General features: G+C 56.4%; 3 protein-coding genes across 10 annotated transcripts; 2 read left to right on the top strand and 1 right to left on the bottom strand.

Annotated features, from left to right (window-relative positions):
- The first annotated feature begins 4 nt into the window (after positions 1-4).
- On the top strand, positions 5-20,494 carry LOXL3 (lysyl oxidase like 3). 3 transcript variants are annotated; one of them, XM_075556888.1, is made up of 16 exons: positions 5-144; positions 1,387-1,716; positions 3,216-3,379; positions 5,048-5,262; positions 13,767-13,817; positions 14,280-14,339; positions 17,269-17,488; positions 17,741-17,921; positions 18,008-18,162; positions 18,328-18,495; positions 18,624-18,786; positions 18,985-19,228; positions 19,310-19,425; positions 19,503-19,639; positions 19,745-19,856; positions 20,012-20,494. In XM_075556888.1, the coding sequence occupies exons 2-16, from the start codon at positions 1,398-1,400 to the stop codon at positions 20,083-20,085; spliced, it is 2,379 nt and encodes a 792-aa protein (XP_075413003.1). In that variant the 5' UTR covers positions 5-144; positions 1,387-1,397; the 3' UTR covers positions 20,086-20,494. The 3 variants fall into 3 exon arrangements, with proteins under 3 accessions (XP_075413003.1, XP_075413005.1, XP_075413004.1); XM_075556889.1 differs by lacking the exon at positions 5-144 and adding an exon at positions 198-312; XM_075556890.1 differs by lacking the exons at positions 13,767-13,817; positions 14,280-14,339.
- Positions 20,442-23,860, bottom strand: HTRA2 (HtrA serine peptidase 2). 5 transcript variants are annotated; one of them, XM_075556894.1, is made up of 8 exons: positions 23,053-23,844; positions 22,753-22,957; positions 22,471-22,665; positions 22,240-22,272; positions 21,914-22,037; positions 21,686-21,755; positions 20,895-20,990; positions 20,442-20,790 (listed from the first exon to the last, which is right to left on the bottom strand). In XM_075556894.1, the coding sequence occupies exons 1-8, from the start codon at positions 23,529-23,531 to the stop codon at positions 20,625-20,627; spliced, it is 1,368 nt and encodes a 455-aa protein (XP_075413009.1). In that variant the 5' UTR covers positions 23,532-23,844; the 3' UTR covers positions 20,442-20,624. The 5 variants fall into 5 exon arrangements, 4 of the variants coding, with proteins under 4 accessions (XP_075413009.1, XP_075413010.1, XP_075413011.1 ...); XM_075556895.1 differs by having other exon boundaries at positions 21,914-22,019; positions 23,053-23,836; XR_012785754.1 differs by having other exon boundaries at positions 20,652-20,790; positions 21,914-22,044; positions 23,053-23,846.
- On the top strand, positions 23,739-26,755 carry AUP1 (AUP1 lipid droplet regulating VLDL assembly factor). Of its 2 annotated transcripts, XM_075556891.1 has the most exons (12): positions 23,745-23,957; positions 24,044-24,181; positions 24,261-24,411; positions 24,603-24,787; positions 24,981-25,053; positions 25,152-25,225; positions 25,442-25,508; positions 25,618-25,720; positions 25,835-25,954; positions 26,043-26,158; positions 26,349-26,467; positions 26,572-26,755. In XM_075556891.1, the coding sequence occupies exons 1-12, from the start codon at positions 23,905-23,907 to the stop codon at positions 26,606-26,608; spliced, it is 1,236 nt and encodes a 411-aa protein (XP_075413006.1). In that variant the 5' UTR covers positions 23,745-23,904; the 3' UTR covers positions 26,609-26,755. The 2 variants fall into 2 exon arrangements, with proteins under 2 accessions (XP_075413007.1, XP_075413006.1); XM_075556892.1 differs by lacking the exon at positions 26,572-26,755 and having other exon boundaries at positions 23,739-23,957; positions 26,287-26,423.
- The last annotated feature ends 646 nt before the right edge of the window (positions 26,756-27,401 follow it).

Below are 27,401 nucleotides of genomic sequence, written 5' to 3' on the forward strand. Positions count from 1 at the left end.
GGAGGAGGAGCGAGCAAGGAGTGGGGGGGTCTGGTCTCCCCTAGCCGAGGCACTTTTTTTTTTTTTTTTTTTTTGGGAAATCCTAGTTCTGATCTCCCGGACCAAGACGCTTCACCCAACCCCTAGGGCCGGCCTCAGCTGAAGGTAGGGAGAGAGTCAGGCACTGCCTCGCCAGAAGACCCGCCTGGAGATTGGGGATGGAGAGGATGGTGGGGGGACCAGGGAAAAAGGATGGAGTCGAGAGGAAGCCAACCAACTGAGGGTTTTCTGATTGTCCAAAAGGAGAGTCCCTGGCAGAGTGGCAGAAAGGAGGTAGATGGGGGTGCAGAATGTTCCAGAGAGGACCCTGTGGCTGGAGCTTCTCTGGGAGACCTTTAACCAAAATTTCCCCGGAACAAAGATGTCTGGTTGAGTTGTTTATCTGGGGGTTGGGGGTAGCATGCTCCAGGGGTCCCCTCACTGTGGAGGGATTGCTGTCAGCCCCAGACCTGGCTTTGGATCAGAACGGAGCCCTGGCCTCTGGTTGCTCTATGACAGCAAAGGCGGTGGCTGGGAGCTCCAGCAACCCCACCCCAACCCCTGCCCAGCTAGAGGCCTGGCACTCCCCCTCTTGGCCATTCAGTGGTGGGGAGGGTGGGTTGGGGGTTCATGGTGTGGTCTTGGGTGGGCTCTCCCCACTTCAGCATCAGGGAGGCTGAGGGTCTCATGGATCGCCTGTTTCTCAATACAATCGGTAGCACTCTCCGACTGGTTGAATGAGGTCACCTGGGTACCTCCCACGCCTGCTCCTGCTCTTACTCCATCCATCCCTCTCCCGGCTGCCTGCTGTGGCCTGCACCCTCTCTCCTTCCCTAATTCGGCTTGCCTGGCACCCTCCCATTCAGCTTCGGTCCACCTTCAGGTTGTCTCACTCCCCCATAGTCTCCTTCTGTTTGTTTCCCTTTATTCCCACACTCTCCCTTCCTCCGACATCCTGTCTGTCTGGGTCTTGCTCGCTGTGGGGCTCCTGCTCTTTGGCTCTTTATTTTGACCATGCGCTGACTCCTGGTCTGCCCCGTCTTCCTATCAGCTCTTGGTCTGTCAGGCCAGAGAGCAGGGGTATTGGGGGTGATGACAGAACTGGGTGAGGACATGGTGGGAAGAGACAGCGGACTGTGAGGGCTCTACCATGGGATTACGGATATGTCTCCTTCCCGAGCTTGCGCCCCTCTCCCCAGTCTGGGCCTGGGTCTCTCAGTCGTTGGCTGTTTGGCTTTGTGTCTCTGCCCTTATTCAGTATCTTTCTCTCTCCCTGTCTCTGGTCTTTCTGTGTCATCACATGCCTCTCAGCCGCTGGGCCTCCCTCAGTTTCTCTCTCTCTCTCTCTCTTTCTCTGGGGCACCCAAGCCTTTGTGGTCATGCAACCGGCCAGTGGCTGCCAGCTGAGTCCGTGGGGGCTGCTGCTGTGCCTGCTGTGCAGCTTGGGCCTGGGGTCTCCATCCCCGCCCCCACCCACGGCCCCGGAGAAGAGGAACGGAAGCCAGGGGCTGCGGTTCCGGCTGGCCGGCTTCCCCAGGAAGCCCTACGAGGGCCGCGTGGAGATCCAGCGTGCCGGCGAGTGGGGCACCATCTGTGATGATGACTTCACACTGCAGGCTGCCCACGTCCTCTGCCGGGAGCTGGGCTTCACGGAGGCCACAGGCTGGACCCACAGTGCCAAATATGGCCCTGGGACAGGTAAGCAGTGCTCCAGGAAGCGCCTGAATGAGGCCTCCCTACAAGGAGGAGAGCACCAGGCTGGCCTAACCATAGGGACACAGAACACCAAGACCAGGAAAATCGACCTGGGAGGGCGGTGGGGGGGGGGGTGTCCCTGACCAACACAGTCACCCTGCTCCCCAGGTTCTCTGAGTGCCAGAGGCCCCGTGGGCAAAAATGATGGATGTTCTATAGGGTTTTTTCTTCTGTACAAATAGGATTCTGCAAAGTCATGCACACAGGGAGTTAAGCACAGCTTGTCCCCTGAGAGGCTAAGAGCAGGTAATGGTGTCCAGATGTCCCAAAGGCAGAAGGGTACCCACATAGAGCAGCTGACAAAATCAAATTACAAGCCAGAGCTGAAACCCACAAGCCGGAACTAAGTATGCTGCTTAGGAGAAGTTTGGGGGGCAGGGGGAGCGAGTTAAGAACAATTCTGACAGACACCTGGAAGTGTTCCCAGGCAGAATTGCTCAGAGAGAAGTTGGTACAGGCTGAAAGTGTCCCCCTACCTATCCCCTGTCCCCCACTGCTCATAGAAGTATCTGGTCATAGCACATCTTAAAAAGACACTACTAGAAAATGGAAATGCTTCCGGGAGAGAGCTACCCCGATGTCAGAGGAACAACTGGAGAAACCAGAGATGTTTGATCTGTGGGAAAGGGGCGGAGGAAGCCTTTGAAATGACTTGATGCTGCCTTTACCCGAGAGGCCATGTGACTAAGCTGGTTCTGGGTGGCCTCAAAGGTCTGACTCAGACCCTACAGGGGAAAGTCAGAGAGCATCACAAGCACTTTCTGGCGGTTACCAGGACCGCCTGTAGGTAAGTGGCCAGCAGAAACTGGGGAAGCCCCGTGGTGTCCTGCCGGAAGGGCCCCCTCGCACCTAGGCAGATGACCTCTGCGGCTCTGAGAAGAAGCTAATGGCCTTCTAGCTGGTTCAGGCAGAGAAGACTTCACGGCAGCCCTGTGTTCTGTGGACCCTGTGTGGCTAGGTGAAGCCACCGGTGCCTTCCAAGCCTCGCAGGCGGCTCCAGGTCCTAAGCCGCCACAGCTGTGGGGCTGCGTGTGCTTGTGGTCCTTGCTCAGCTTCTCCGAAGCCCCTTTTCTCGATATCAACCTGGGGCGATATCTTCCTGGCAGGGCTGTTCCAAAATGATCCTATGGGTACGGAACCTGCCCAATGCCTGGTCCACAATGGGTGCTTGATTCCTTGTAGCTATACCTCCCAAGAATGAGAACGATCACAGCATCCATTCGGCCTCTCGCTGTTTAAAATACACGGACAGCAGTCCTGCCGACCCTCCGCGGCTTCCCTCCATCCCATGCCCCTTCCACTCCTGACCCCTTCTCCACTCCTTCTGGCCAGATGTGACACCCCAAGGCTCAACACACACCCCCAAAGTCACTTCCCACCCACTCACCCATCCCCAATCTGCCTCTCCCCAACCCTCTCTCCCTTCATCTCCGCCTCCGAAGGCCGCATCTGGCTAGACAACATCAGCTGCCGTGGGACGGAGCAGAGCGTGACTGAATGCACCTCCCGGGGCTGGGGGAACAGCGACTGTACCCACGACGAGGATGCAGGCGTCATCTGCAAGGAGGAGCGCCTCCCTGGCTTCTCAGACTCCAATGTCATTGAGGTCTGCAGTCCACACAGCACAAACACACACTGGCGGGGGGGGGGGGGCTCCGTGTGGTTAGGGAAGATACTAGAAGAGAAGGTATTCTGTATCCCCCAGGGGTTAATTTGGGTGGATGGGAGGCTGGGAACAGGTCCCAAAGGACAGAGTTCTTAGGTGCTATAAGGGCCAAGTTTAGCGTTAGCTTTCAAGTGACTAAATCGCTCAGGAACTTGTGTTCAAGTTCTCACCTCCCTGTGGCCTCCGCTGTCCCTGGCTACTTGCTTCTCTTCCTTCGAGGCCTCCTGGAAGCACCACCCCCTCTGTGAGGGGTGGCCTGGCGCCAAGGTAGCCCATTCTGACTCACACCAGCCCTGGCACTGGTGTGTTTGCTTACACGTTGGTCACTAATCACAAAGGCAGCAATTGGGACCCACAGCTGCTCCGCTGGAGGAAGAGGAGGCTGGGCAGTGGCCCTGTCCTGTAGAGTAGCTGTGGGTGGACATCAGTCCACTCGCTGGCGAGGAGTGCAAGCAGAGTTAACCAAAAACAAAGCAGCCAAAAAAACCTCACTGCCAGCAAGTCGATGTCGACTCACAGTGATTCTACAGGACAGGTAGAACTTCCCCTGTGGGTTTCCAACACTGTATCTATCTCTCTCTCTTCTCTCTCTCTCTCTCTCTCTCTAATTTTATTGGGGGTCTCAAACAGCTCTTATCACAATCCATACATACATACATACATACATACATACATACATTGTGTCAAGCACATTTGTACATTTGTTGCCATCATCATTCTCAGAACATTTGCTTTCTACTTGAGCCCTTGGTATCAGCTCCTCATTTTCCCCCTCCCTTCCCCACCCTCCCTCATGAACCCTTGGTAATTTGTAAATTATTATTTTTTTCATGTCTCACATTGACCGATGTCTCCCTTCACCCACTTTTCTGTTGTCCATCCCCCTGGGAGGGGGTTATATGTAGATCATTGTGATTGATTTCCCCTTTATCCCCCCACCTTCCCCTTCCCCTCCTGGTATTGCTACTCTCATTATTGGTCCTCAGGGGGATTATCTGTCCTGGATTCCCTGTGTTTCTAGCTCTTATCTGTACTCGTGTACATGTTCTGATCTAGCTGGATTTGTAAGTTAGAATTGGGGTCATGATGATGGGGGAGGCGGGGGGGGCGGGAGAAGCATTAAAGAACTAGAAGAAAATTACCTGTTTCATCGGTGCTGTACTGCACCCTGACTGGCTCATCTCTTCCTTGTAGCCCTTCTGTGAGGGGGTGACCAATTGTCTACAGATGGGCTTTGCGTTTCCACTCCTCACTCCCCCTCATTCACATTTTAATTTTTTAATTCTGGGCCTTTGATGCCTGATAGCTGACAGCAGGCTGGTGTGCTTCTTCCATTCGGACTTTGCTGCTTCTCAGCTAGCCTCATCTTCCGCCCACCGCCCCCCAGAGCAGAGCGGCTGCTGGTTCCCACTGCTGCCCTGTGGCTAAGGGCCAGATGCATAACTACTAGCCTCCAGCATTAAGGGGGTCTGAAACAGAGGCCCCTCTTCCTCAGCTCCTCCTGCAGCCTTAGTCATTTCTTGGAGCATGGTGTATCCCTCCAAGCCCCAGACTGGGTTAGCAAACCAGCCCTGAGTTCCCGACACCCCTGCTGTGGTCTCATCCCAGGTAGAGCATCAGCTGCAGGTGGAGGAAGTGCGACTCCGACCCGTTGTTGGCCGGGGCAGGCGACCCCTGCCTGTGATGGAGGGCCTGGTCGAAGTTCGGCTTCCAGAAGGCTGGGCCCAAGTGTGTGACAAAGGCTGGAGCGCCCACAACAGCCACGTGGTCTGCGGGATGTTGGGCTTCCCAAGCACAAAGAGAGTCAACACAGCTTTTTACAGGTGAGCTGCGGTGGGCACAGGGGGAAGCAACAGGGTGGGTGCTCTTTAAGGGACTGGTGCCTGGGGGACCCAGCAGGCATTGGGCCATTGCCGACAACGGTCACCCTGAGCCGCTATGAGTCAGAGACTCGATGGCAGTGAGTTCAGGTTTGGGGGGGGTCAGTTGAGGAATTACATTAACAGACCCTGGAGGGAGAGGGTTCAGGACATTGGAGACACCGAGGGTCTGGAATCATGGGAAGATATGGGAACTGTAGAGCTGGAGAGTGAGGGACTCTCCCAGCCTGTGAAAGGCTCCCCAAGGGGACAGTGAAGTTCCTGCCCTCATGAGCCACCAGCTGGACTGATGTGCGCCCTGCATGGTGCCCTAGATCCATCATTCACCAGCAGCAGCAGCTTGAGAGGCCACGCCCGGGGGACAGGCAGGGGGTGAGGGTAGTAGGAGGCCAAGGTGGGCCCAAGAGTAGCCTCATGGCCCTGTGTGGGGTCCTGGTCACAGCTTGGCCGAGGCTCTTTCAAGGTGGCGCCTCGGCATGGCCATCACAGGGCTGGCTGCTGGGCACTGAGAGCAGTGTCATGTCCGTCTGGGTGACGCCACGGAGCGCCAGTCCCGAGAGAGGAGGGGCTCCAGGCTGTGAGCCCCAGTAGACCCCTGGCAGTTTCTTCCAGAATGCCCCGGACCCTCACCACCTGGCCCTCTGCTCGGGTGCATAGCCACCTTCCAGCTACGGATCACTGCACTGGATGGTGCTGTGCACCCAATGTCTTGCTCTCCTGTGCGTCCTAACGTAGTGATCTCAAGCCCCCGTGAGCCTTTGAGAGCCATGCAGAAATCCGGAAATCATCACCCTGCCTGTCAACTTCCATTCTGCATGCTAAAAATGCATATATTCTTCAGCACTTTCCCAACTAGACCTGCGTGACAGGACAGAACTGTTGGCACCGATGTGCTCCTCCAGTTGTGGCCCAATTAGGGCAGGTGTTGTTGTTGTTGTGTGTCATCCAGTTGGTTCCAACTCACAGCGACCCTGTGTACAACAGAATGAAACACTGCCCGGCCCCGGGCCGTCCTCCCTGTCGTTCTTCGGTTTGGGCCCAGTGTTGCAGCCACTGTGTCCGTCCATCTTGTCGAGGCCTCCCTCTTCTTTGCTGCCCCTCTGCTTTAGCAAGCAGGATGTCCTTCTCCAGGGACGGGTCTCCCCTGACAGCGTGTCCAAAGTAGGGGAGACACAGTCCTGGCCTGCAAGGAGCATCCTGGCTGTACTTCTTCCCAGACACACTTGCCCTCTGGCAGTCTGCGGTACCTTCAATAATCTTAGCCCGCACTGCAATTCAAATGCTTTGCGTTTTCTTCCGTCTTCCCTATCAGTGTCTACCTTTCACTCGCATAATGAGTCCACTGAAAAGACCCTGGCTTGGGTCAAGAGCCCCTTAGTCCTTAAAGCGACCTCTTTGCTTTTCAACAACTTGAGGAGCTCGTGTGAGCCGAGTGCCCGGTGCCGTGCGCGCTTGGCCAGGACAGAGCACAGGAGAAAGGCTCTCCGTTGGTTGGCGTGTGGCTGGTGTCAGCACTGCCGTTCTGTTGAGGCAGCACCTTGCTGCTCATAGGAGCTCGTGATGGATGACCTGCAACCAAGTCAGATCTGCCCCTCCTCTTGATCCGGAGAGAGAGTCCTGTTTGGAACCTTGACCTGGGCTTCCGTCTGCCGCCGTCTCCTCTTTCCTCGGCTGCACTGACTTAACTGTGCCTGCTGGCATCCTCAAAGTCACTGTTAAAATGGCCGAAATATTTAAAACTGAAACGTAGCTTGTTTTGTACAGCTTTTCTTCTGGATTGACATCAAATCTTTTCATTATCAGCTGGGAACTACACGTTGGGGGTGTTTGTTTGAGCCAGTGGGAAGCAAACCGGCAGCACAGTGATGTAGCACGTTTCCCATCTCACCTACAGTGAAGCCGTGGGAGCTGCTGCGCCATGCCACGCGGCTGACATCCCTCTGTGCCTCACTCCTCGCCCTGCCCTGGCCCTCCGGCTACTGCTCCCGGCAAACCCTGCAAGCGTGGCGATTTGGCCGAGCGTGTTTTAGTCCCCTTTGAGGGTTCTAAGGATGATCGTTTTCCCTAAGTTCCACAAACTTTCTGCTTAGTCACATAGTTCAGAGTATAACTTTCTTATCTGCACATTGGGAATCTTTCTTCCTTTGTTTTGGAAGGCCCAAGACACATCTAAAAGCCCTTTCTGTACCAAAGGAACAAACGTTACCAGATCTAACCACACAAACTGCTTTCCAGCAGTCACGTGCTCCTTCGCTGCCATCTGTCTTGGGTTGTATCTCTCTGTGCTGGTTCTTCCTCTAGCCTGATCCAAACACCCGCGTCTGAAAGATTACTGTGGCCTGCAATAGGGCCACTGAGTCCATGCCAACTCATAGCAACTCCATGGGACTAAGAACTGTCCTATAGGAGCCCTGGTGGTGTCATGGGTTATGCACTGATCCGTTAACCACAAGGTCAGCAGTTCGAAACCACTAGCCGCTCCATGGGAGAAAGATGAGGCTTTCTACTCCCATAAAGGATAACAGCCCTGGAAACCCACAGGGACAGTTCTACTCTGTCCGATGGGGTCACTATGAGTCCAAATCCATTCACTGACACTGACTTAATCTACACACCCACACATCTATCTGTCTGTGTGTCTGTCTATCTGTCAATCTCTTCTGGGCTGTGATGTCCATCAAAGGGAGTCACCAGGTCTTTCTCCCTGAGAGCTGCTGCGTGGGTTTGAACCACCAGCCTTTCCTTTAGCAACGAGCATTTACTTGTTATGATGCCAGGGCTCCTTTCTGAAAGATGAGTAGGACTGAAATGTAGTGAGCACTCCAACTGAAGGGAACCACGCTTACAGAGGTGCAGCTCAAGCTCCGACTCACTGCTGACTCACTGCTCCCGTGGCTACCCTGCAGGATGGAGTAGAACCGCCCTGTGAGTTTCCGAGGCCGGAGGCCTTACGGGAGCAGAAGCGCTCCTCCTCCTCTCCCACAAAGTTGCGGCTGTTCATTCAGTTCGTTGCTTCCTGCGTGCCTGGTACCTGCCAGCCATTTCTGCAGACGCCAGGGAACTCACGGTCCAGAGACGCAGACTACAGAGAAGATAATTGTGAAATGACACAATGGTGGTAGAAGGAGTGCACTGGATAGAGATCGAGCAGAAAGGGGGCTAGGAAATAGAAAGGGGACTGCAGTTTGTTTTGAGAGAGAGAACTGGGCGAAGATTTACAGAGCCGATCATTAGTGTTCCATTCAATAATTCAGACATTTTGCATGATGTCATTCATTGTTGTTCCCTCACAATAGCATTAGCCCCTCCCCGTGCTCCCTGTTTTCGATCCTTCTGCAGAACCTCGTCTTGGGTAGGTGCTGCTCCTTTGATCACTGCATGGTCGGTTATGTCTGCCACTAGTGGGACTGTTCCCCCTATGGCCTGTCTATTGTTTGGCTGGAAATTGAGTTCATTTCCAAGCCAGAAGAGCAATTCTGGGCCATATTTTTGAGAGGTCTTCCAGTTACTCTCTGACCAGTAAACTTGTTTTAAAGTTCTGAGTTTTGTGCCGTATTTTCTCCCTCTCTACTCAGGACCTGCTGGGATCTCTTTCAGAGCAGTTGGCAGTGGTGGCTGGGCACCATCTAGTTCCTCTGGCCTCAGAGCCGGGGATACTGATGTTGACTGGGTCCCTCCATCCACTGGACGAATTGCTTCCATGTGTCCACTGTTTGCATCACGCATCTTACTTGAGGACAGAGAGAGGCCAACAGTTGCACCTTGGATGGCTGCGTACGACCTTGTAAAATCCAGTTGGTACTCGCCAAAATAGGCTGTCGAACATGGCTTTTAGTAGCATGATCAGTGGAGGCTTTTTTGAGGAGATGGGGACAAGCTATTCGGGCATCTAGGCAAGCATTTCCATTAAGAGGGATCCTAAATGAAGACCACTTAGGAGAAGGCATTCTTGTCCTACTCCAGGAAGCCATTGTAGCTAGAGCGGAGTGAGCAGGGGGGCATGGAGGTGGGGGGGCTGATCGGAGGTGAGGGGGAAAGAATGGGGAAGCAGATGGTGTAGCGACTTTGCCCTTTACTCTGCTTGAGATAGGGAACCCCTGGAGGGCTGGGAGCAGAGGCCTGACCTCTGACTTCCATTGTTAAAGAGGTGCTCTGCCTGCTTTGCTACTGTGCGGTAGGGGACAGGGTGGAGGCAGGCAGACCATTGTAGGGGTCAGTGTCTCCTGAAAGCCAAGTGAAGAAAGGGAAAGGTGATGGTGACCGGTGGGGGGGAGCGTTTGCCGTGCGGTGGCCCTGGTGACCGGCGTGGGGGAGCGTTTGCCATGCGGTGGCCCTGGTGACCGTTGTGGGGGAGCCTTTTCCATGCGGTGGCCCTGGTGACCGGCGTGGGGGAGCGTTTGCCGTGCGGTGGCCTCGGTCAGCCGTTTGTTATAAATGTGACATTGATTAGGAGAGCGGCAGCAGAGAAGAGGAATGGATGGATGGAGGGCGACTTGAGAGAAAATTGAAACCAAACCCGCTGCCTTTGAACTTCCGCTGACTCACTGTGACCCTACACAGACCCCTGGCAGCATAGTGGTTATACATTGGACTACTAATCGCAAGGTCAGCAGTTCAAAACCACCAGCCACTCTGAGGGATTCTGTAAAGAGTTAACAGTCTCCAAAAGTCACAGGCACGGTCAGACTATAGGGTCACCATAAATCAGCATGATGGAGAAGCGCCATATCAGCCGCTAAATCCAGACCAGAGACCGACTTTGAAACAGATCATCAATTGCTCATATGTAAGTTCATATGTGAAGCTGAGGAAAATTAAAACAAGTCCACAGGAGTCAAAGTATGACCTTGAGTCTGTCCCACCTGAATTTCGAGAACAGATTTGGGCATTGACTACTAATGACAGAAGCCGGATGAGCTGTGGGAGGACATGACTAGCAGCCTTCCTGAAGGAAGCAAAGGTCACTTAAAAGACAGGCAAGAAGGAAGATCAAAGTGGGCTGAAACTTGCTCTTAATCATAGAGTAGCTAAAGCAAGAGGAAGAAAGGATGAACTCAAGGAGCTGAGTAGAGCATTTTAAAGGGCAATTCAAGAAGACAAAGCCAAATATTATAACAAAATATGCAAGGTTCTAGAATTAGGAAAAAAACAAAAGGGAAGAATACACTCAGCATATCTGAAACTGAAAGAACTCGAGAAAAAAAATTCAAGCCCCGAATTACAATTTGGAAAGATTCTGTGTGCAAAATATTAATGGTACAGGAAGCATCAAGGGAACATGGAAAGAATACACAAAATCCCTGCACCAGAAAGATCTAGTCGGTAGTCCACCATTTCTGGGGGTAGCACATGAGAAAGAACCAAGGGCGCTGAAGGAAAAAGTTCAGACCACAACGTAGCCTACAACAAGACTCCAGGCATCAAAGAAATGCCGATTGAAATGTTTCAGAAAGCTGAAGACGCACTGGAATTCCTCACTCATCTGTGCCAGGAATTTTGGAAGACAGCTCCCTCCCTGGTCCATTCGAAAGAAAATAACCCAAGAGAACATTCAAACTGCAGAAGGATATCTTTGATATTGGACACACGTTAAATTTTACTTAAGCTCATCCAATGATGTTTGCAGCAGTTCATTGACAGGGAGCTGTCAGAAATTCAGGCAGGATTCAGAAGAGGATGTGCAACAAGGGATAGCATTATTGATGTCCGACAGACCTTGGCTCAAAGCAGAGACCACCAGAAAGATGTTTGTGTTTCATTGACTGCGCAAAGGCATTGGACTGTATGGACCACAATGAACTATGGCTGACCTTGAGAAGAATGGGAATTCAGGAACAATGAAGTGTTGTTCTAGAACCCGTGCTTGGATCAAGAGACAGTTGCGGGAACAGAACAAAGGGCACACTTCTTGGTTTAATGTCAGGAAAGGTGTGTGTCAGGATGGTATCCTCTCACCCTCCATGCCAATCTAAATGCTGAGCAGATCATCAGCGAAGCTGGATTATATGAGAAGAATATGGCGTCAGGGTTGGAGGAAGGCTTGACAACGTGGGGTATGCAGATGACCCAACCTTGCTTACTGACAGGAGGACTTGAAGCCCTTGCTGATGAAGATCAAGGATTGCAGCCTCCAGCACGGCTTACGGCTCCATGTAAGGATGACCAAAACCCTCACAATTGGACCAATAGGTGACCTAATGCTAAATGGAGAGAAGGTGGACGTTATCAAGGATTTTACCTGGCTTGGCTCCCCAATCAGTGCTCATGGCAGCAGCTGGGAAGAGATCATCAAGTTGCTGTTCTCACAGGTCTCCCTGTGTTGTGTTACAGTATAGTGGTCATTCTTAGTGTGGAGAGTGGGGGTGGGTGGGTGCTGGGGGTCCTAGGAGCCTGGTCAGCAATTTGAAACCACCAGCGTCTCCTCCAGGGATGAAAGAGGCTTTCTGCTTCCATAATGAGTGACTGTCTCAGAAATCCACAGAGGCAGCTCTAGCCTGTCCTATGGCATGGACATCAACTCAGTGGCAGTACGGGTTTTTTGTTTGTTTGTATGGTTGTTTGTTGTTGTTTGGGGGGTGGCGGGGGGTGTTCTGCAGTGGGGATATGTTCTTGAGCTTCTCTCACAGGTCAGTTAGTCTGTCGGGGCATTCTCAGAGGTAATAAGATTCTAAAGGACAGCAGGATGACAGGGAACAGCTCTGCCTGGAGAGAGAGAACACGTTGTCGGGCAACTTAGAGGGGAAGTCGGAGAGCTTCAGGGCTGAGCCAAGCAGAGCCCAATGTAGTCACCGTGTTAAGAGCTGTTTGGCTGACAAGTCTAGAGTCTCAGGTAAAGAAAGTACTCGACAGATCGTGGAGCCATTTGCTCTCCTGCTCTTTTGCAGCTAAGGGAAATGGAGGCTCTGGGAGCTTAAGGGCTATTTCAGAATGCACCCTTCTAGCTTGACAGCTCGGTTTAGAACTCCCAATGGCCTGCCCAGTCCCGGACAAGAACGCAAAGATGTGCAAATGATGGGCCAGGCAATTGGGCACCAGGTCCCAGCGCTTTCCTGGGGCTGCGGGGCGGGAGAATGGCCAGAGTGAATGGGTCCATGGGGAGACTACAGGGAGGCGAATGGATGCCACCAGCCTCAGGTAGACACTGCCACGGAAAGCGGAGGAAGCAGAAAGTGTTGAGGCCTCCGCTCACGCTTCTGGGGGCTTTAGCTGAGGGAATTCTGGGAGAGAATTCTTGGAGAGAATTCTGCCTGGGGATGTACCGTCTATTTTTGATGATATTAAAATATTGAACTAGAAACAAGAGGGCGGCTGCAGACGCAAAGATGGGTGTAAAGGAGAAGACGTCGAGTCCAGGGGTACTGTCTCAGGAAAAGGGCCCGGGGTGATTGGAGACCCTTTGCTAGAATGTGGACCATAGTGGATATTTTGGCACATAGGCCAACTAGATGCACAAAATATATCCTCAGGAAGAAGTCAGGACAGGAAATACCAAGCAATGTGACTCGTGTGTGTGTGTGTGTGTGTGTGTGTGTGTGTGATTGTCCCCTTCGTGTCAGTGCGTCTGCACACAGGATACTGTATACTCTGAAAATCTTAATGCGCCAGAGAAAACTGCAGAGCAGGACTGTGGACAAAGGACAAATAGCTAAGAGGATAGCAAGGACTCCCGTGCAATTGTACACCTGGCCAGGTGAGCACAGCATCCAGCCTGGAGGAGCTGACAGCACAAAGAAGGGCCGTACTTAATTAAAGTCCTCACAATTACAAGGAGAATGAGGAGAGAAACAGACTGAAGATGGAGACACTAGCCTTAAAGGAATGCTCTTGGACTCGGTCAATTTGTGTAGGCCAATTAAAAAGGTAGAAGGCGTTAGACTTTCTTTCCCTGGAAGTAATTATGGGAAATTAGCGTAGTCTATGAATCACCACATCAGAGCTGGGTGCGTTCATCCCAAGCAGGCGCCCTTGTTAAACCAAGGTAACGGTCACCCTCCTGGAGAGACAACCTTGGCCCTTGGTCCTGAGCCACTGCCCTCGGGCCTAGACAATACCAGGAAGCTAGAGGACAGCTCAGGAACCAAAGATGCACTAGACCTTCTGGTCTTGACCAGGCTAGTTCCCTCTACTAGGTCTGATGAGAGTCTGGCTCTGCTCACAATCTTAACCACCCTCCCCCCAGTCTCCTCCCACCCTCTAAAGTGTAGGCTCATGGAGAATACTGGAGCCAGGAGTCCTGCCTTCTTTTCATGCTTCCTTGGCCTGCTTTCTGTGAGTCTGGTACAGGGTCTGTGCAGGGTGGGGACTTGCAGTCTCTGATATTGTCGCATCCTGTCTGCCAGAGCCCTCCAGGCTGCTGGGAAAGAACTCTGCTCTGTGGCCACGATGCCCCAGCCTTTCCCACCGTGGTTCTGGGCAGATCCTGATTCTACTGTTCTCTATCCTCACAGAAAGTTGAGGAAGAGAGCGGCCCGAGCCCGACACCCCAAGCCCCTGGGAAGGTAATGGGGCAAGAGCCCCGGGGCCTCCTGCTCGCCCTGTGGCCTCAGGAGGTGGATGGATGGATGGTAGCCTATCCACGTCCATCCCAGAACCCAAACTGAGGAGGTTGGGATCCGGCTGGGCAGGGGCCACCCCAGGGGGGCAGGGACAGGGAGATGGGACCTGGGACGGGCTTGGACTTTGGTCTTCGGGAGCTCAAGGCGGAAAGAATGTAGGGAAGGCTGGGGAGAGGAGTCTACGCTCATGGTGGACTCAGCTCTCAGCCACCTGCATGCATTCCTGCACCTTCCTCCAACTCCTCACCTTCCTGCATCCCTCTCACACCTCCCCTTCCTCCCCCTCCTCCCTCACAGCCTCTAGATGATGGATAGGGGTTTTCCACAACACAACCTTCCACCCTGCCTGACCCGCCTACTTCACCCTCACCCCACCTCCCATCAACGTGTTTCTGCTTTTTCTAGACCAGCCACCAAGCTTAAAGTCAAACCCAAACCCCGAACAGGCAGGGGGCCAATCAAGAGGTAAATTGGGCAGCGGGGACGAGATGGCGATGGCGGTGCTGAACTGTGAGGTTGGGGGATGCTGCCGTGTGCCTAGGAGTGTGTCCAAGAGAGGGAGGGGCACCACTGTCACCAGTCAACGTCCAGCTCATTTACAGAAACATTGAGTCACGCCGACCCCTAGGGGACCCACTCTGGGGAGATGTTTATTCCAGATTTAATCACACACACACACACACACACACAGACACTCCACCATACACACCATACACACACACATACACACACCATACACACACACAGACACTCCACCATACACACCATACACACACACATACACACCATACGCGCACATCTTACATACCATACACACACACCATACACCATACATACCCTACACACACTCACACCTACCACACACATGCCACACCATACACACCATGCACACATACACCATACACACATACCACACATACCATACATGCACAACACACACACACAGACACTCCACCATACACACCATACACATACACATACACACACCATACACACACACAGACACTCTACCGTACACACCATACACACACAGACACATACCATACACACACACAGACACTCCACCATACACACCATACACATACACATACACACACCATACACACACACAGACACTCTACCGTACACACCATACACACACAGACACATACCATACACACACACAGACACTCCACCATACACACCGTACACACACACATACACACCATACACGCACACCTTACATACCATACACACACCATACACCATACATACCCTACACACACTCACACATGCCACACTATACACATACCACACATACCATACATGCACAAACGGCACACACAACATACACACCATACATATACACACTCACACAGCATACACACACACCACACCATAGACATACCCCACACAGACACCATACACACATATACACCATACACACCACACATACAATACACACACCATAGATACACACCACACACATCAAATACACACCACTCACACCACACACCCTACACACACACCCTACACACACACCACACAATACACACCCTAAACACACACACCATACACACCATACACACACCACACCAAACACACCATACATACATACCATCACACAAACTCAGTTCATCCACTGACTGCCCTTATTCCACGCGCGCCTCTCTCTTCCCCCAGTGAGTTCTGGTAGGTTTTCTGACACTTTTCTCCTTCAGGTGTCCGGCCTGCCTCCGCCCCAGGTGGTCAGGTTGGCCTAAAGCAGCGGTTCTCAACCTGTGGGCTGTGACCCCTTTGGGGTGGAAGGACCTTTTCAGGGTCGCCCGAGTCATAACAGTAGCAAATGACCGTGATGAAGTAGCAACGAGAACAATGTTACGGTTGTGGGTCCGCAGTGCATGAGGACCTGTGGGGAAGGTTGAGAACACTGCTCTAAGGGGTTAGTGTTTCGCTTCCCCCACCCCCGTTACTGGATGTGTTGAATTAAGTGCTGCCAGTGGACTGAGACGGAAGTGAAGCTCAGAGCCCCCTTGGGAGCCCTACTGGGCATGGCACCCTGCCTCTCTGCCCAATGGGCACGCCTCTCCATTCCCTAAGGGGCCTTCAGAACTCAGGGGAGTGGGGGGCAGGCTTCTCACCGGGTGGTGCCTCTGCATGGCTTCGCAGGGCAGCTGCCATCTGCAGCGTCTCCTCAGGGACTTCTTCAGCAGTGACTGAGGTTTCTCAGAGAATTTCTCTTTCTCAGCATGTTCAGGGGCACCCAGCCATCTCGTGTCCCTCATCCTCCGGTCTCCCCCTCGGGCGGCTTCAGAGGAGCTCTGGGTTTGGGGGTTCTCTTCGTGCACTTCCAGCTTCTGGGCATCTTTCCCCAACTTGGCCCTTCCCGGACCGCCATTCATGTGCCCCTGCTGCCCCTTCCTGGGATGGGCCCTGACTTGTCCTCGCAGCCAAACGGGGCCTGGAAGAGCCCTCATTCCCTTGCTCTCCAGAGCCCGTCCCTCCTGAGCTTCTGCGAAGGCCTTCGGGAAAGGCGCCAGGCTCTGCCTGTCTGTTTTCTTCGACAAGGTCTTCCTAGCAGTGGCTTGGAGTCCTCATCGCGCCCCCTCACCCCCCACAAAGTGATGAGTGTATCTCTCCATGGTTCCCCACAAAGTCCATCTTGGTGAGCTCTGCCACCATTCCGAGGAGGGGACTCCCCTTCCGAAGACCCCCCTGCAACCTCTTGTTCCGCAGGTGTTGATAAGCACTGCCCCTTGTCCTCTTCCTGGATTTCCAACACGGTGACATCTCTGTGTCGGCACCGTTTTCCTGCTGGGGGGGTGGGGGGCAAATGGGCGTTCACGGACCCAGAGGAAGACCTGGCTCGGCCCAGGGGGCTGCGGGCGGAGTGGTCATCGGGCTGATCCCGCGGCCCTCCCTCTCCGGACTGTGTCTGCCCGGCCTTGCTGCCCCTGCTCCGGTCACTTCCTGCCCGTGGATGCTCCCTCCGCCTGTCTCGTGCCTGGGCCTCTTGGGCGAAGTCATTTAGATGCCAGATTCGCTCCCGCTCGCTCTGGGCTTCCTGTTTGTGTCAGCCACTCTCTACTGGCTAGCTTGGGGGGCCGGCAGCTCCAGCCCCGCTTGTCTTGTCCGTCAGGGCCGGCAGCCGGAAACGTTGGGGACAAGGTCTCGGCAGGCCCATGGACCAGCCACCCTCCCGCAGGGCTGCGCAGCCTGGGGGCCCAGAAGCTTTCAGCCCAGAGACTAAGCATTTCCATCTTCTCTTCTCTTCGGAGGGAAACTTAGAGGAGGAGGGACACAGGGAGGGAGTGGTCACCAGAGGTTGGGGGGTGGGGAGAATTGAATGTGCCTGGGGGCTTGGCGGCCAAGAAGAGGAGCATTCTTTGTCTCTACTCCCACCCCCACCCCCCAGACTACTGTCTCAGCGGCAGCAACACTCCTTTGGTCTTCACGGGGTGGCCTGTGTGGGCACCGAGGCCCACCTCTCCCTCTGCTCCCTGGAGTTCTACCGCGCCAATGACACCCTCAGGTGTCCTGGGGGGTCCCCTGCGGTGGTGAGCTGTGTGCCAGGCCCTCTCTACACGGTATCCAGTGGCCAGAAGAAGCCGCCACCACCGAAGTCTCCAGAGGAGGTGTGTGACCGAGACTCTGGGCTTGCCCAGCCCAGGTGAAGGAGCCCCTAGCCTGGCCACGCCTTGGCACAGCACAGCCCTGAGTCCTGACACCACAGCATCAGAGAGGGACCCTGGGGGAGGGAGGGACGTGCACACAGGCCTGACACCTGCCCTCCCCCACCCAAACTCCTGGGCACCCAGGTGGGCGGAGCCCCTGGGCGGCACTGCTATTTCCAGCCACTGTTCTGGGCACCTCTCCCTCCTCCGCAGGCCCGTGTGCGCCTCAAGGGTGGATCCCATCCCGGAGAAGGCCGGGTAGAAGTCCTGAAGTCTGGCACGTGGGGCACAGTCTGTGACCGCAAGTGGGACCTCCAGGCAGCCAGTGTGGTGTGTCGCGAGCTGGGCTTCGGGAGTGCTCGAGAGGCACTGAGCGGAGCCCGCATGGGGCAGGGTGAGGGCAGATGGCAGTGGGGCAGGGGATGGGCCAGTCCACCCGCGCAGAGCAGGATCCTCCTGAGGGTTGCTGTCCTGCCCTAGGCATGGGTGCCGTCCACTTGAGCGAGGTGCGGTGCTCTGGGCAGGAGCCTTCCCTCTGGAAGTGCCCCCACAGGAACATCACAGCCGAGGACTGTGCCCACAGCCAAGATGCCGGCGTGCGATGCAACCTGCCCTACACTGGGGTAGAGGCCAAGGTCAGTCTCGCCACTCTCCTCGGCCCAGGTGGCCACTGCCCACCCAGCCGGCCTTGGCATCAGCCCAGTCTGACCCACCCGCCAGCCACCCCACCTGCAGCCCCTGCTGGGTTCCACCACTCACCCCATAGCTTCCCTCCCTGCACCCCCATTCTGCTACCCCAGATCCGGCTCAGCGGGGGCCGCAGCCGCTATGAGGGCCGAGTGGAGGTGCGTGTCGGAGGCCCTGGCTCTGCTCGCTGGGGCCTCATCTGTGGGGACAACTGGGGGACACTGGAGGCCATGGTTGCCTGTAGGCAGCTCGGCTTGGGCTACGCCAACCACGGCCTGCAGGTGAGTAGGAAGCGTGAAGCCACGGCTGTGGGCCCCCAAACCCGTGTTTGGGGCAGAGGCCAGTAGAGATGAGCCGTGGGCCTAGGAGGCTGGCTCCTGGTTTCTCAAGGAAACTCCTGCGCCCCCAGGAGACCTGGTACTGGGACTCGGGGAACGTCACTGAGGTGGTGATGAGTGGCGTGCGCTGCATGGGGACCGAGCTGTCCCTGGACCAATGTGCCCATCACGGTGCCCACGTCACCTGCAAGAAGGCAGAGGCCCGCTTTACTGCCGGAGTGATCTGTTCTGAGAGTGAGTGCGGGGGAGGGCCCGCCAACCAGGGCGGGAGGCTGGGCCAGCCCTTGGGAAGGACGGACAGATGGAAGGGGCTGAAACCTGGGACAGGACACCTTCTCCAGGGACAATTCCATCTCACATACTTGAGGAGCAGCCCTCCAGACCTGCTCCTGGGCAGTGCTCGCTAACATGCGCCTCCTCTCCCTGGGGCAGCTGCCTCCGATCTGCTGCTGCACGCGGCCCTGGTGCAGGAGACAGCCTACATCGAGGACCGGCCCCTGCACATGCTGTACTGCGCTGCTGAGGAGAACTGCCTGGCCAGCTCGGCCCGCACGGCCAACTGGCCCTACGGCCACCGCCGCCTGCTCCGCTTCTCTTCCCAGATCCACAACTTGGGCCGGGCTGACTTCAGGCCCAAGGCCGGCCGCCACTCCTGGGTGTGGCATGAGTGCCATGGGTGAGGGCAGGGGTCAAATAGAAGGGCACAGGTGGGTGGGCCATGGGCCAGGATGGAAAGCATGCTCTCGTCCTCCTGCAGGCATTACCACAGCATGGACATCTTCACGCACTACGACATTCTGACCCCCAATGGCACCAAGGTGGCTGAAGGCCACAAAGCAAGCTTCTGCCTCGAGGACACTGAGTGCCAGGAGGGTGAGTAGGGTCTTGAGCTCCGCCAGGGTCGCCGCCCCGCAGCCTGCCCTCACTCTTGACTCATGCCGCCCCATCAGATGTCTCCAAGAGGTACGAGTGTGCCAACTTTGGCGAGCAGGGCATCACCGTGGGTTGCTGGGACCTCTACCGACATGACATCGACTGCCAGTGGATTGACATCACCGACGTCAAGCCAGGAAACTACATTCTACAGGTGCCTGGGTCTGTGTGAGCTGGCCGGGTGACAAGCGGGAGGGATGCTGGGGACCCTTTGGATTGGAAGACCACAGCTGGGGGGCTGCCTTTCTCCCGCTCACAGGTGGTCATCAACCCAAATTTCGAGGTGGCAGAGAGTGACTTCACCAACAACGCGATGAAATGCAACTGCAAATATGACGGTCACCGCATCTGGGTGCACAGCTGCCACATTGGTATCTGATGGGGAACTCAGAAGGGCAGGGGGTGGCCCTTCATGCTCTTTTCCCAGGCCGTCTTGTCCCAGCTCCCCTGGGACCTGTCTCTCAACTTGGGCCTGCCCGTGCCCCACGGTGTGTCCATCTGCCCACACCACCCATTCACTCTGCAGGGGACGCCTTCAGTGAAGAGGCCAACAGGAGATTCGAACGCTACCCGGGCCAGACCAACAACCAGATCATCTAAAGTGCTACCCCTCCTCCTGAGCCAGCACCTGCAGTCGCATGACCTCACAAGCTCATCCAGGAACCCGACGGCAGCAGGCTCAGGGCACTCCCCGAGCTGGGCACTGTGGATGTGGAGCGAGCGGTCCAGCAGAGAATCTCGCCCTCTACTCGGCCAGCCGGCAGTGCCTGACCCCAGCCAGCCCCTAAGGAACTGCCCACAGGACAGCTGGTGGCGGCTAGCGATCTTGACTAGGGGGGTCAGTACGGCTAGCCCCAGTGTTTCCCCTCAGTTCTGATGGGGATACAGCCTTACCTCTAGCCTTCTGGGGGGTGGGGGATCCAACCCTCTCCCCTTGTTTTGACTATAACATGTCGCTCGCTAGGTATAATTTTTATTTTATATAAAAAGTGTTTTTGTGTCTTCAGAACCCAGAGACTGGTCCTGGTGGAGGAACCTGCCCCCACAGGTTCGTTCTGTTCTCTGCTGGCTGACAGGCTTGAGGAGCCAGACCAGGGGGGGGCAGGCAAAGCTGCAGGCTCGGGGGCTTGCTGACTGGTTCATTCTGTGACTTCAGGGGTCACATACAAGGTCAGTGTCTCTGGCCCCCGCCGGATCCGCACAGCCAGCTGGGATTGGGTTCGAACAGCTTCATAGACGTCTTCAGCATTTTGAACCAGCTGTTCCCCAATAGCCAAGATCACATCACCCGGCCGCAGACCAGCCCTAAGGAGGAGGGCAGAGTGAGTGAAGAGGGCATGTACAACTGGCCTTCACAGACGTCCACGTGCACCCACCCCCACCCCCCAAAGGTGCACTTTCACCCTCACCGGTGTGCAGGGGAGCCCAGGATGACTTTATGGATGAGCACGCCATGCTGAACATCAGGGAAGCTTGGTTCTCGAAGCTGTAGTTCAGCAAGGATGCTGAAAGCCCACAGAGTGCCACGTTAGCCACCCTCTCGTGCTCACCTCGCTCGCTCGGTTCTCTCACTCACTGACAACTCTGTGGGCAGGGCATGTGCTAGGTCCTACAACCACAAAAGCCATTCATTCGCTTCTGTCTTCTAGCAGTTAGACAGGGACCTAATTCCAAAGGACCCCGTGCAAAGTCAGCGGTGAGAATGTCTGCCTAGGGTCTCGCGAGAGCAGCTCCAGGATGCAGCAGAACGTATGCTCAAATGGGTCTGACATGAGACCGTACTAACAACAGTGTACCATATGTACTCAGATATAAGCCAAGCTTCTCAGCACGTTTTTAATGCGGTTTTTGTGGTGAAATTAGGTGCCTTGGTAGATATTCGGGCCGGCTTATACTTGAGTATGCACGGTATGCAAAACCAGAAGGAAATCAGACTGATGCAGGAAGTATGCCTTGAGGCTGAGTTAGAGACCACTGACGCTGTGTCAGTGGCCTGAAGACTGAGTCACGGCAGCGACAGGAGAAAGTCCATCTGGCCGCAGGGGTGTGTAATGCAGTAGGGTGAGCGTCAAGGTGATGATAGGGGTAGCTGTTCTGATCGCTCACGTGAGGTGGCTTCAAATCGGGAACAAAACCCAACCCAGGGGTCAGTTCCCCACCAGTAGCCTTACTTGTCACTACCCCTGGCACGCGCTCGTACCTGGGAGTCAGAGTCAGCATCATCACCCCAATGTATCGGCGCTGGGACCCACTGACTCCAAACCAGGAATCTATTAAAGAGGGACAAATGAGTCCCACCTAGCTACACCCTTCCTCTCTCGCCCACGCCTCCCAGTGGCTCCCTCTCCCAGCAAGTCCCAGGGAAGGCCCCTCCCATATGCCCAACCAGCACTTATGGAACCACCCTTCTCCCTTAAATCAGGCTCACTCTTCTTCTCCCCACGGTGCAGAAACTCCCGAAGGCGATCGGATGGGATGGCGAAGGAGATTCCAGCTGTGACTTTCATGGTGTTCACCCCGATCACCTCCCCATCCTGCAGGGACACAGGCCCCTGTCCCCTAGCCCAAACAAACAGTAGGGGGTGGGGGAACCGGAACAAGAGTAGCAGGGCATGTTAGGGAGATCTGGCAGCGTGGTGGGAAAGAGCCAACAAGAGACTGCTCAGAAACCTGACCAAACCTCCCCGAAATAGGGAAGATCCGCCCTTCCCACAAGGACCTAGGGCCAGGATGCTCAGAAGAATTCCCACTCACCAGGTTAACCAGAGGGCCTCCAGAGTTCCCAAACTGCAGGACAAGGAGAGAACATGGAAGAGACGCTGGGTCCCAAGGCAGAACTGGGATGTAGGCACTCTCCAAATGCTCCCCTCTCCCTGGTTTACATAACACTTTACAGCCAGCCCACCACGTGTGTGTCCCAGCTGAGCCGGTGTCACGCCACCACAGCCTCCCTCCCCCCTTTCCACGCTGGCCACTGAAACGCACATCGATAGCGGCATCAGTCTGGATGTATTCCACGTTGGTTTGCGGTAATCCCAAGTCTTTGGCTGGCCGCTGGGCAGAGCTGACAATGCCGGAGGTGATGGTGTTCTGCAAGGCAAAGGGGCTTCCCATGGCGACAACGAACTCCCCTTGCCGGACGTCAGCGGAGCGACCCAGTGGCAGTGTGGGGAGAGGTTCCTAGGGCAGAGTGAAGGCACGACACCTGTTAGCTGGGGATGGCCGCTAACGCCCAGCAGTCAGCCCGGGCCTACCTTGACCCCCCACCTTGGTCTGAATCCTAAGGGTCGCGATGTCAGCCACAGGATCCACAGCTGTGACCACGGCTTCATACGTGTCGCCGCTGGGCAGCCTCACACGGACATGGCGCCGGTTAGCCACCACGTGGGCATTGGTAACGATCAGTCCATCCGCAGCCACCACGAATCCTGAGCCATTTGAGATGGGGACCTCGCGGCTCGAGAAAGGGTGCCTGGCGAGGGGGAAGCGTTTGTGAGGCTCTGACCCTCCTCTTCGCCCGCCCTGCGGCCCGCGGCTCCCAGGCCTCCCAGGCTACCCCGCCGTTACCGGCCCAGGATCTCGATATAAACCACGGCCGGTGCTGTCTTCTCTACCACGTCTGCAATGAAGTTGTACCGGCTCCGGGGAGAGTTGGGCGGCGAGCCAGAAACGGCGGCGAAGACCGCCGGGGGGCCCCCGCCCCACAACAGCAGCACGGCCCCCCCAGCGCCCAGCGCCACCGCCAGCCACATGCGCAGACGGGTCCCCGAGGCCTCCCGGGTCCGGGGATCGGGGATCTCCGCGGTCGACTGTGCCCGGGTCCCCGGTGGCAGACATGCCCGGGGATCAGGAACCCCTGCAGACAGTCGGGCCCGGGGACAGGGGGTCCCATACGTCTTCCGGGCCTGCAGGTCAGAAGTTGATGACGTCAGCAAAGCCCGGAGGTCAGGGGTCAACAGGGGTCCTGTTCCCCAGGGAAGGGCCCCCAAAGCCCGCCATGCTGGGAGGCTCCAGCCAGCACCCCGCCCCGCCCTCAGCGCGGCCATCTGCTCCGCCTCGGAAGCCTCCTCGCCCGCCCTGCTCCGAGGCGGCGCCCCGCACACGGTCACCGGAAAGCGTGGCACGCCGGTACCTGAAGTCCTCTAGAAGTGCACGCCGGGACCGGATTCCGAGCGGCGGCCCCGCCCCTTTCCCCGAGGAATGCTGGGAGTTGTGGTCCCCGCGGGGCAGTTCCGAGGTGGCCCGAGGGACCGCGGGGAATGCTGGGACCGCAAGCCCTTCCCGGACGCCTCGGTCGAGTTTCGGGCTCGGATCCCCTGGGCGGATGCCCAGAGACGCCGTCTTCCCAGGATCCCCTGCGGCGGGGCGCGAAGATGGCGGCGGCGGCGGCAGCAGCTGGACACCCCTAAAGCAGCTGCCATGGAACCTCCTCCCCCGGCGCCGGGGCCGGAGCGGCTCTTTGACTCGCACCGGTAAGAGCGCCGGCGGAAAGAGGCCGTGTTCGGCGCCCTCTCGGCTTCGGCGCCCCCGACCACCCTTGGGTGCCTCTCGCCCACAGGCTCCCGGGCGACGGCTTCCTACTCCTCGCGCTGCTGCTCTACGCGCCCGTCGGGTTCTGCCTCCTGGTCCTGCGCCTCTTTCTCGGGATCCACGTCTTCCTCGTCAGCTGCGCGCTGCCAGACAGCGTCCTCCGCAGGTTCCGACCCGGGCGCTCGGGGAGGGTCGGGGGCCGCCCCGGCCCCAAGCCGCCCAGTCACCCCCGCCTGCGTCTCCAGGTTCGTGGTGCGGACCATGTGTGCGGTGCTGGGGCTCGTGGCGCGGCAGGAGGATTCGGGGCTCCGAGATCACCGCGTCAGAGTCCTCATTTCCAACCACGTGACACCTTTCGATCACAACATAGTCAACCTGCTCACCAGCTGTAGCACGGTGAGTGGGGGCGAAGGCAAACTGCCCTCTGGGGGGCGGTTCCCGGGGCCGAGCGCTGCCCCTCCCTCCCCCTGCCCACGTGGGCTTCCCCTGAGGACTGCGAAATACTGACCCTTACCCCAACCCCACCTCCCTGCCTTTCATGCCTGCCGCTCTCATTTCCCACCGCTACCTCTCCTGCCTCTTCCCAGCCCCTGCTCAATAGTCCGCCCAGCTTTGTGTGCTGGTCCCGGGGCTTCATGGAGATGGATGGGCGCGGGCAGTTGGTGGAGACCCTCAAGAGATTCTGTTCTTCCACGAGACTTCCCCCGACCCCGCTCCTGCTTTTCCCTGAGGAGGCCGCGACCAACGGCCGCGAGGGCCTCCTGCACTTCAGGTGGGTCAGCAAAGGTATTGGACTCCTCCTGGGGTGGTGGTCAAGCTTGGGGACCCTTGAGTTTTCAACTCTTTCCCTTCCCTCCCCCAAGATCCCTATACCACATGTATGTAGGTGTATAATTTGAGTTTCTTCTACTGTCCAGTCAGAGCTGCTGAGTGGACCACGCCCCACCCTGTCCTTTTTCTTTTAGTTCCTGGCCGTTTTCTATCCAGGACGTGGTCCAGCCTCTTACTCTGCGAGTTCAGCGACCCCTGGTCTCTGTGGTGAGTGCGTCCTAGACCAGGGACCTAGGGCTCGGGGTGCAAGCAAGTTCTCCACCCCTGGCCTTGGCTCAGACCTCACTTCATGCCCTCCCCGGCAGACGGTGTCCGATGCCTCTTGGGTCTCAGAACTGCTGTGGTCACTCTTCGTCCCTTTCACGGTCTATCAAGTAAGGTACTCACTATCCTCCCTTTCCTGGTGCTGAGAAGCTCAGCTCAAAGTCAGGATCTGCCTCCACCTGCAGATCTCATAGCCAAGTTGGCACCACACTCTTTCCTGTCTCCCCACCCGCACCAGCACATTCCATGAAGAGGTAGCAAGAGTCCGGGGGAGGGCGGGGTGACAGCTTCTACCCTCCGTCCCCAACATGGTCCTGGGTTGCTTTTGCAGGTGGCTCCGCCCTGTCCACCGTCAGCTGCAGGAGGGGAATGAGGAGTTTGCCCTCCGGGTACAACAGGTGATGGGGTGCACCCACAGGGTGGCGGTTAGCATTTCTCCGAAGAAGAAGATAGGAGAAGGCTGGAGGCCTGGGATCTTGATGCCTTCGCCCTTCCGATTCGCCCTAGCTGGTAGCCAAGGAATTGGGCCAGACGGGGACACGACTCACACCAGCAGACAAAGCCGAGCACATGAAGCGACAGAGACACCCCAGAATACGTCCCCGGTCAGGTGTGTGGTCGGCTCACACAGCTGTGCTTCTGACTGTGCGCCCAGCCGGGATTGCCTCCCTGTGCTGTGCCAGTGCTGTGCTCACTCACTGCGTTTCCGATTTCGTCTCCGCAGCCCAGTCTTCGTACTCTCCCTCCCCGGGCCCTTCTGCCGATGTGCAGCTGGCAACTCTGGCGCAGCGAGTCAAGGAGGTTTTGCCTCATGTTCCACTGGGCGTCATCCAAAGAGACCTGGGTATGGGGAAGGGTGGCCTCCCACCAGGGACGACGAGTGGGATGAGGGAAGAACAGGAGCAGACTCTTCCTGTCTCTTCTCTTCCCAGCCAGGACTGGCTGTGTAGACTTGACCATCACGAATTTGCTGGAGGGGGCGGTAGCCTTCATGCCTGAGGATATCACTGAGGGAACCCAGGCCCTTCCCACTGCCGCTGCCCCCAAGGTGAGACCCCAGGCACGAGGGGCCAACTCCACGCCTGGGGGAGGGAGGAGGGAGCGTGCATGCTCCCTCGCCCTGACCGCTCTTTCTAGACCCTGAGATGCTAGCACGGTGCCTCTCTTGCAAAGTAGGCGCTCGATGCGTGTTTAATGCTGATGACCGCGCACGCCTTCTGACATTGTGATCACCTCAGTTCCCCAGCTCTGGCCCGGCGACCCCTCAGCCCACAGCCCTAACATTTGCCAAATCCTCCTGGGCCCGGCAGGAGAGCCTGCAGGAGCGCAAGCAGGCACTCTATGAATATGCCCGAAGGTGAGGAGGCTAGAGGGCACCTCATTGGAAGGGGCGAGCTGGAAGAGGGACTCCGGCGCCCTGTTGGAACAGGCCCCACAGTGTCTTCCTCCCATGTCCCACAGGAGATTCACAGACAGGCAGGCCCGGGAGGCGGACTGAGCTCAGAGCAACAGGATGGCACCCAGAGCCGCAGGACGGAGGCTGGGGCAGCCCTCACCCACCTCACAACAGGCCGGATGGGTGGGTGGTGTAGAGGGAGGGATGGGGCTCCCCCGATGTCACATTAAATTCAGGGTTTTCATTCAAGGTCTCTGTTGTGTCTTTGGGTCTCAAGAGCCCCCTCAGCATGTCCTTTTCCTCGTCTGGGGGTGCGGGTGGGGGGTGAAAGCACCCTGGTGAGTTTCTAATGGGTGGTCAGAACAGAATGTCAAGTCATCTCGTGGCCAGAGATACGTGGTGCTGAGGAGCTGACTGGACTTTGAAAACTCAGCAGCTTGTGTGTTTACCCCAGGCTTGTGCACAAACACCTGCAGAACTACAAGTCCCAAGATGCTCTTCACTCATTGTACACGTCCTGTTTAGGATTCACACATGCTCAGTGTGGTAGTTAGAGCCTGGTTTCCATAGGCTCCTGCCTAGGTAAGATAAGGTGGAGCAAATGGCACCTCCCCAACACCGGGGTGGAGCCGGAATTTACCTTTGTACTTTATGCCGTTGGAGGTGGTGGCAGTCCCCCGGGGGCGGCTTCTGGAGCTGGCTGCCACCCTGACACGTCTCAGAGCGACAAGCAGGTTTGAATACAGGCTTCTTCCCACACCACACCCCACCCTGATTTGAATATAGGATTCTTTTGGGGACCCCCTGTATTAGTCACAGGTTTTACTGCTTGGGTCATAGGTAGTCTTCAGCTCGCCCTGTACGTGCAGAAAAGGAGTCCCAGTGGGGTGGGTTA

This window comes from Tenrec ecaudatus, chromosome 8 (genome assembly GCF_050624435.1).
Source record: "Tenrec ecaudatus isolate mTenEca1 chromosome 8, mTenEca1.hap1, whole genome shotgun sequence".
In the NCBI taxonomy this organism is placed as follows: domain Eukaryota; kingdom Metazoa; phylum Chordata; class Mammalia; order Afrosoricida; family Tenrecidae; genus Tenrec; species Tenrec ecaudatus.